A 9062-nucleotide genomic window follows, 5' to 3' on the forward strand; every position below is an offset into this window, starting at 1 on the left:
AACACAAGCCGATACTCTTCAAAGTTGGAGATTTCTGCGTCTTTGGTTTCGGGGAAAAAGTGCTGAATAAGTTCGATCAAACTGAACTTTTTCTCTTTCAGCACATTCAGCTCTCTGAAGGTAAACGGGAACAGGAAGTGGATGTCCTGGTTGGCTCTGTCGTCAGCCCAGTCCAGACAGAACTTCTCTGTTAGCAGTGTTTTTCCGATGCCGGACACTCCGGTTGTCAGGACCTTTTTGACCGGCTCATCTCTTCCAGGTCGGTCTTTAAAGATATCCTTGTATTTGATGGCTTTTTCTGGTCTTGTGGTTTTTCTGGATGCTGCTTCAACCTGTCTGATCTCATGTTGCATGCTAACTTCTCTGCTCTCTGTGACTGCCAGGTAAACCTCTGTGTAGATTTCCTCTTGAAACTTTGTGCGTTTGAGAAATATGTTGGACTTGAGATTTTTCTGGCACTCAGCAAAACTCTCTGAATGAACAAAAGACAGATGAATCAATAAGCTGATGGTTTAATAACTGAGCTATCGAAAAGACAAAAACTTTTAAGTGTTTATTGACTTACCAGACACCGGCTCGGAGTTTAAACCAGCAAGAATCTTCACGAGGTCGTTCCGTTCGAGCTTCCTCAGAACCATTTTAGTCACCTCCAGAGTATTTTCACAGTAGGTCTGTAGCATCTGATCCACCGTGTCTGTCCGGTCTGCGTTTTTAATTTTGCTCTTTGGGATCACTGGCAAGCAGCCCAGGACATCAGACTTTTGTAGAAACCATTTGAATTCTTTAAACTCTTTGTCTTCCAGGTCTTTCAGCGCTTTTAAGACCAACTCCTCCTGGGCAGGAATAACAGCTTTCTTTTTCTCCTGACAAATAAAAAAAAGGCATTTTGAAGAAGATGTTGAACTTTAAGACCCATCGTTATATTTTTGTAGGTTGCAGTGATTCAGGTCATAATAATGCCAAACGCTTAAAAGAAAAGCTGCTGGACTTTTCTTGGTTTTTGAAGATAATTCATCTCAAACTTGGCCTGATTATTAGTTTTCAGTTTATACTTCATATGATTTATATTTCATAGTTAAATCATAATTCAAAGTTATTTTATAGTAATAAACTATAGTTTAGATATTGAAACCCCCTTATAGAAATATAACATGTGGAAAACTACATGTGAAAATGGGTTTTGGGGACATTTTCAACATGTTTTTCCGTACATGATTCTATGTAAAAAAAAGAAAAAGTTAATTTCATCTAATCTAACCCTAGATATTTTGGTTTTACAGGTTTATACAAACAGTTTAAAGATTTATTTTTTAGGATATATTTTGTATATGTATATATTTTGTAGCATGTACTTAGTAGTTAAATGATGAGTTCATTCAGTCCAGTTTGTCCACAAAGTTGAAATTCCAGCTTGGAAAGTTAAATGTTTCTTATCAGATCCAACAGGGTTGATCCAAGCGTAAAAAGGGACGATAGCTGCTATAAAAAGTGTTTTATTTCCAGTTTTGTCAAACTGAATCTCAGAGAGAGAGCTGTAGAGCCTCTGTCAGTGAAAATGTTTCTGCAGTGTTTGATTGTAGTAAATGTCGTCAGATGGATTACTGAGAGCAACAATTACATTTCTGGTTTTCTGACTTGCAGTTGGAATGTGACTAAGTTGAGAGGAATGTCGATCCCAGATCCGGCTTCGAGCTTCTGAGTCAAATAAAGTCTTCAGTAGAGACCAAAAGGAGCGGACATGTTTCATCTGTAAATGCACCATTTCTCCGCGGTTAATTAACTGAGTGAAGAAGATGTTTGTAATGTGTGCAAGCTGTTTAAAAATAAATTCAGAGAAGGAACAAAAGGCCACGAAAAGGAAACTGAATTTTTCACAGAGGTGTGTCTGCTGCACATTTCACTGCTCAGAGTTTTGTTTTCATTTCAGGCTTTACGATTAAACTGTTGAGACACTGAATTAATTTTAGGTTGTGAAGCGAGCAAACAACGAAAAGAACGTCATGAACCTAAAACCTGGTTTACCGAGGAATACTATCATTTTATTATTTAAAAAACACCTGAGTTTGATAACCTGGAGAATTATTTATAATGTTTTCAGTAACAGATAAAAAAAAGCAATGGGGCCGGTTTGAGAAATTTTCTTTTTAACAAATAATTAGAGAAATATACATTTTGTAGGCTGTTAAATATAGTTCTTAGAAAGAAATTGGAATTGCCTAAAATCAGAATCAGCCTTAAACAATGCCTTTAGAGCATTTCCCTGGAAAATGTAAACTTTTACCCAAAAGTCTGACATTAAATTAACTGCAAATGTGTTGTTGTCTTTATAAATTGCATTAAACCATTTTTTACTTATTGGTAGGTTGTAAAAATATTGCACCAAGTTCCTGATTATTCTGATTTTACTGCCAACTGTGTTGTGATGCTGGTCACACAGTTACCAGAGTCCATGAGGAAGAAAGCCTCCAATGATGATGATCTGCTCAGAGAATGTCTCAGGCAGCAGAAACCCAACATGGAAGAGGAGAAAGAGGAACCATCATGGAGAGATAAGCCTCTGCACGGCATGAACCACCGGCAGATTGAGGAAGTGGCTGATATCAGTGGTTAGAAAGGGCTGGACTGATGGACAGACAGAGACACTAATCATGGAGGCCGGGGTCCATCATACCAGGCAGGACCCAAGATGGAGGCTGGGTAAAGATGTTCCTGAGACAGTCCAGCACCTAACAGCAGGATGTAAGATGCAGGCAGGCAAAGCCTACATGGAACATCATAACCAAGCAGCTGGAACAGAGTACAGGAACATCTGTATCGAGTCTGGACTGGAAGTCCCACAGTCACAGTGGGAGACTCCACCTAAGGTGGTGGAGAAGATACTGTGGGACTTCCAGATCCAGACTGACAATCAGCTGATGGCTGACCAACCAGACATTGTGGTGAGAGATAAGATCCAGAAGAAAGCAGCAGTGATAGATGTAGCAGTCCCAAGAGACTGAACCATCAGGAGAATCTGGAGAAACACCAAGGGCTGAAAGAGGAAACAGAGTCAAGGCCTCAGTGGTACCAGAGGTCATCGGACCCCCAAACTGGAAGAGTGGATACAACAGATCCCAGGAACAACCTCAGAGATCTCTGTCCAGAAGAGCTCAGTCCAAGGAACAGCTGAGATACTGAACAGAACCCTGAAGCTCCCAGGGTTCTGGTAGAGGACCTGAGCTTGGAGTGAAAGTGGAACAAATGGGGCGAGATGGAAGTTTGGTTTTTGTGTCAAGATCTAAATTATTTGGTTGTTTTTTAGTAGTTCTTTGTGTTTACAGTTTTCTCTTCTTTGTGATGTTTGCTTTCTGTGTTCTCCAGTTGTTTCTCAGTCAGTCTCCTCTCCCCGGTCCTGCCACGCCCACCTACACCTGTTTCCTGTTCTCATTAAGCCACCTGTCTCCTGTTTCCTCATCAGCCTCAGTCCTCTGAGTCTCTCAGTCTTCACTTCTCTGCAGTTGACCTTTGACCTTTCATGCTCTGTCGGGTTCTCCGAGTCTCCTTCCTTTTAGCATTCAGGTCATTTTTATGGCTTATATAAAAAATGGCCCATAAATATTTACAGATTGTCTCTTTGAGATAAAAACTTTTCCTGATAAAAAAGAAAAGACTTCTGAAGTGAACCAACAGCTGAAAAGCTTGAATCTTTCCACCAGTCAGTCAGAGCTGGAAAAACTTTTCAAACTATTTTTAAAGTCAGAAATCTGTTTGCTTCCAATTCAAAAACTTGAATTCCCTATTTTTCTTACTCAGATCAGTTAAGAAGTTTTCTCTCTTTCACATAAATATTGATGCATACACAAGATATAGTTCTAAAAATACTGCAAGTATCAGAGAAATGCAAAAATCTAAAACTAAATCTTCAGGTTAATAGTTAAACCCTGACTCACAAATAGACATGAGAAGAATGGCTGCTTCATTGTTAAAAGTTAAAAGTATCCCAACAATGACTCTTTATTCCAGCAGTGAAGCAATCAGTCCTTCCAGAGAACAGAGACGCGTCTGTCATCAGGTCACAGTAAAAGTGCATTCCATCTTTAGCTAACGGGCAAACGACCAACACACACACACACAACACGTTTTTCTTTTTACACAAAGACAAATTCAGACACATCTGTGTGACAGAATAAAGCTTCAGATAAATGATGATGTATTTTTTATTTCTGTATCTAAAACTTAATGTTAACACTTCAGTCTAACCAACCGAGGACCGAAGTGTAAAATTACTGAACTTTAAAAAGTCAGACTTCAGTTTTTAAAACTAAAAAATTGCTTCTATATTTTATCAATTTTTGTCAAACATGAAAAAAGCAGCAAAGCAAACGTCCTTCAACAGGTTGGAAGCAGATTTTTGATCCTTTCTTTTGTGCAGACTTCAGTTTTGCACGACATTTTATCATTTCTTTTTAAAAACTATCTTAAATCAGAATTAAACCTGATGCCCTTCAGTTCAGATTCTCGGTTTTCTGTTTTCATTTTCAGCCCTCAGAAACAGAACGCTCCACCTCAGCTGTGACGCTCTCTTACCTTTCGGCTCATCTTTCTTCAGCTGCAGAACAAACCGCCACCTCAACAAGCAAACGCTTCTGAGGTTTTTCTACCTGATCTCACTCATTCCTACCCTCATTACACGTCACCATGGCAACAGGCTTGCCTAATATGGAGGCGGGGCTTCTGAGAGCTCTGTGACACAGCAGATGTTTAAACTAGAACCCTGTGAGTTTAATTAAATTGTATAAAACCAAACCGTGTTAGAGACAGGGAGCTTGTAGGTGGGATTAGCAGCATCCACCCCGCAGCATGATGCTGCCACCACCATGCTTCACTGTGAAGATAGTGTTGGACAAGCTTGGTTTCCTCCTGACATAATGTTTAAAACATCTAAATGAGCTAAACTCCATCATCAGATGTGGTTTTGTTGATGAATGCATGAAGGGAACATCAGAGCAGTGCTGCTGAATTTGTAATTTCACCAAAAACTATTTGTGTTTCTGTTGAAATGTTATGTTTTGTCCGTCTTTGATTCATCACAACTCCTGAGAGCGGTGGTTAGAGAGGAGTTGTGTGAGTGTTGTTGGTTTAGGAACGTGCTGAAGGTATGCGTTTCCTTCTGTTCACTCCTGCAGGTTGTTGTAACGAAGCCAAAATGTCATATTTCTGTGGAACTCCATCTTGTTGCACTGCAGGTTTACTGAGGATGACGCTTTTTCATTTCCATTTTGGATGCAGAGCTCCTCGTTCCAGAAGAACCCACCGTTACTAACAAATATTCACTCCAGGGGTTTTGTTTCTTCTTCAGCGATGACTGGATGACCAACACACCTGGCACCTGCAGTCAGACTCTCGTTTCTGAACTCATGAGGGTTTTGGGATGTCACTGACAGCTTTCTCCAAGATGGAAAGACATCAGCAATGACCTCAGAGAAGCAGCTGTTGCTGCTCTTCAATCTGAGAAGGGTCAAAGGTCATTCCCACATTATCTGGAGTCCATCGTTCAACAGAGAGAAAGATTATTCACAAGATGAAACATTTAAGACAGCTGGCCATCAAACCAGGAGTTTACATCCCAGAAAATTCACCCTGAAGGTCAGACCGAGCAGTGCTCAGAGAAAGGAGCTCCATCTCAGCCTCTACAAGCCTCAGTTAGCAGGTCAAAGGTCAAAGGTCATGGCTTGTTTGAAGGGCTGCAGCAAGCCATGGCCTCACAACTTCATCTGAAGGAACCACGAGACTTCTGGACCAGAACCAGACCCGAGGACAGATGTTTACCCAGAATGCACGGCAGCTGTCAGCACGGTGGTGGAGGGCTGATGGTTTGGGCTGATTCTGGAGTCAGATGTGACAAACAGGACAATGATCCCAAACACAGCAGCTAATCTACAACAGAACGGCTGCAGCACAAAATAAAAAATGAAAATATTTTGTTATCTTTGTAGTAACATAAACTAATACTCTGAGTCACAATCAGCCAACTTTCAGTTCTGCATGAAAAGAAAATAAAGACAGATTTTTATCAGTTCTGTTGGAATCTGTTTATTTTTTTGTTTTAAGGAAAAAAAAACTGTTTACTGATATCTGTTACCAGGAAATATTTGTAGTAGTTCAGAGTAAAACAAGTGTTTCTATTTCCTTTTAATAAATGATTAAAGTTAAAGATTTGCACAAAGAAAATGTAAAAAACATGAAAGTTCTGCAGTATTTGTTCCCAGCACCAGGTACTGTTTGTAGAACCAAACCATTCGAAGCTCTTCATTCTGATCATTCCCTTCATTTAACTTTAAACTCTCCAGCCTTCCTGAGAACTCGGTCTGCGTGTTGTCTGGAAGTAAACTTTCATCCAAGTTCTCTGGAAATCATTCTGAAGAATCTAAAAATCATTACGTAAACAAGGCGGTGGAACCTGACGGACAGAAACCAGTTCTGAGGAGAGGAATTCAGAGGAGGAAGTGAAGGTTAATGTCTTCTTATCCACACTGAATTTATGCAGAAGAACTGTGGTCTCTGAAACACAACCCGGATCATAATGGGAGTTAAGGGAAGGAATCGGCTTCTAGGGTGAATTTAAAAAGCAGCTGAAGTGCAGCTGATCCTGCATCTTCATCAGGACTTACTGAGCTCAGGTCCAACAAAGAAAGAGAAGGTTTTATAATTATTATTTTATGGCCACATGATTCCAAGTGTTGAGGAGAAGTTTCGTTGTGGAACAGAAAGCTTTCACATCCTCCCCGGTGATGATTTCTAATTTCATTTCCTCATTTTTAAATAAACACAACCAGTCAAACCGAGAAGAGAAGATCTAAACCATTACCTGAGCTGTCTGAGGTCAGGAGCATCCACAGGTCCATTTATTTACTGCAGCTGCTGTTTATGATCACATCTCCACCTGAGTCCACCTGAGTCCACCTGAGTCCACTTGAGTCCACTTGAGTCCATCTGAGTCCACCTGAGTCCACCTGAGTCTGTCTGAGTCCGCCTGAGTCCACCTGAGTCCGTCTGAGTCCACCTGAGTCCGCCTGAGTCCACCTGAGTCCGTCTGAGTCCACCTGAGTCCACCTGAGTCCACCTGAGTCCACTTGAGTCCATCTGAGTCCATCTGATCTCCATCAGCAGCCTCCTCAGATGTTCCCTTTGGTCAGTCAGACCAGCTTCCTGTGTTTCCCAGCAGCTTACCTGTGGATTCATAGGAGGAAGTGAAGAGCAAGTCTGATGCAGCTTCCCTAAACCATCCATCCGTCCGTCCGTCCGTCCGTCCGTCCGTCCGTCCACCCACCCACCCAACCAACCAACCAACCATCCATCTGTCCGTCTGTCCATCCACCCAACCAACCAACCAACCAACCATCCATCCATCCATCCATCCATCCATCTGTCCGTCCGTCCACCCACCCAAGGTAGGAAGGTTAGTAGGTAGGCAACAGATCCAGGAGGAAAAGCCAGACCTCCATCTCTCGTTACTCTCCACTTCACCCCCACCAACCTTCAGATCATCACTACAGTCCAGTTGGAACGTTATGAAAGTGTGTAATTATATTTCAAAGGCATTAAACCATAAAAATGACAGAAAAACTGTTTATCTATGGAGTTGGCCTGTTTGCATCACAGTCAAAAGATCCAAACTTTTATCTGTCGTAACTTTGTGATCATTAGTGTGTGTCGTTTAGTTTAAACAACCCTGAACTTCTTCAGAAATCAGACAATCAGCCGTCAGACCAGTTGTTTGAGGCTTGAGGAATGAAGTCTAACAGCGTTAGTCGCTGCTCTGCTCCAGTGGATTCACTTCACTTCCTGTTGATGACAAACACTAAAAGCAGGAAACAACTGGCACAACTCATTCAAATGTGCCAAAAACCTGAGCTGAAATGTTTCTTTAAGACTGATATGAAAATAACAAACACCAGAAGCAGGAGTCTTTACCAGGCTGCGGTCCTGGTTCTGGTTCTGGTTCTGGTTCTGGTTCTTGACTCGACAGGACCTGAAAGAAGCATCAGCTCATCATCGACTGCATGACAAGTTTTCAGCTCACAGCTCTTTGGGAAGCTAAAACTCTGTTTTCTGTTTGTTAAACGGTGTTATTGTTGGTATTTTTCAGAGATTCAGTGAAAGAATCTGCAGGAATCTGTGACGCTGGGAACAAAGAGCCTAGAGATTCAGTTTAAACGTTAGGTTGTCTGGGTCATCACATGAGATTCTAGAGTCAGAAATGAATCAGAACTGAGTAGCTTAACAAACAAACAAAAACATTTCTTTGAAAATTATCAAAAACTGAGTGAAAAAAGAGCCGAAGTCCAAAGAAAAGAAGTTTCAGATGGGGATCTACTGATGAAAACCACTTAAACATTCAGCAGAACTTTTTAAATGTTGTTTAAAACTTCTACACAGGACTGTCAAATTAAAACATTAACTGCGTTTCTCTTCCAGAAGCTCCTCTGATTGGTCAGTGAAAACAACCTGATTAGACTCCGCCCACCAGGCTGGAATAAAGTGGCTTTGTTGAAATTCCAGGAAACATGGATGCAAATCTGAAATATAAAGTCGTTAACATTTAAAACTATTTTTTAAAACAGAAAACTGTCTGCACACTCACTCACCTGTTGGCTCAGGTACAGGTGTGAAACTAATACAAAACAAATGTAAAATCAGGAGAACTTAAAGGTTTTATTACAGATGTTTATTATCAAATTTGAAGGGAAGTTTTTATAAAAATAATATAAAGTTATCTGACTGTTATCTGAAGTTGTGTCTTTTTATACCTGCAGAAAATTATGGTTTTAAAACAATAAAAATATTTGTATTATTTAGGGAAATGTGTTTAATAAATTATTTGCTAAATGTTGAGTTTCTGCCTGAGTTTATTGGGCTTTAGCGTCCTCTACTGATCACTGAGGGAACATATGGCTACATTTCTTAAATAGTTTTATTTATAAAAATCTAATTTTATTTTTTAAACTAAAAGTGGTTCAACAGTTAAAGTTTTTAAGTTCTGTTTATTTGAATTTTGACTTTCTGTCTGCACGCTGCTCTGG

The 9062-nt window shown here is 40.4% G+C and overlaps 1 protein-coding gene across 1 annotated transcript in view; it reads right to left on the bottom strand.

The window, feature by feature from the left end:
• LOC112450895 (NACHT, LRR and PYD domains-containing protein 3-like) overlaps window positions 1–4618 on the bottom strand; it is a 12350-nt gene extending 7732 nt beyond the window's left edge. Inside the window, exons 1-3 of the mRNA XM_025008381.2 lie at window positions 4567–4618; window positions 566–863; window positions 6–472 (exon numbers count right to left, since the gene is read on the bottom strand). Of these exons, the coding sequence (XP_024864149.1) occupies window positions 6–472; window positions 566–863; window positions 4567–4578 (777 nt within the window). The 5' untranslated portion in view covers window positions 4579–4618. The remainder of the gene's footprint in view (window positions 1–5; window positions 473–565; window positions 864–4566) is intronic.
• Between the last annotated feature and the right edge of the window lie 4444 nt (window positions 4619–9062).

The sequence above is a fragment of the Kryptolebias marmoratus genome, linkage group LG19, assembly GCF_001649575.2.
Source record: "Kryptolebias marmoratus isolate JLee-2015 linkage group LG19, ASM164957v2, whole genome shotgun sequence".
Taxonomy (NCBI): Eukaryota; Metazoa; Chordata; class Actinopteri; order Cyprinodontiformes; family Rivulidae; genus Kryptolebias; species Kryptolebias marmoratus.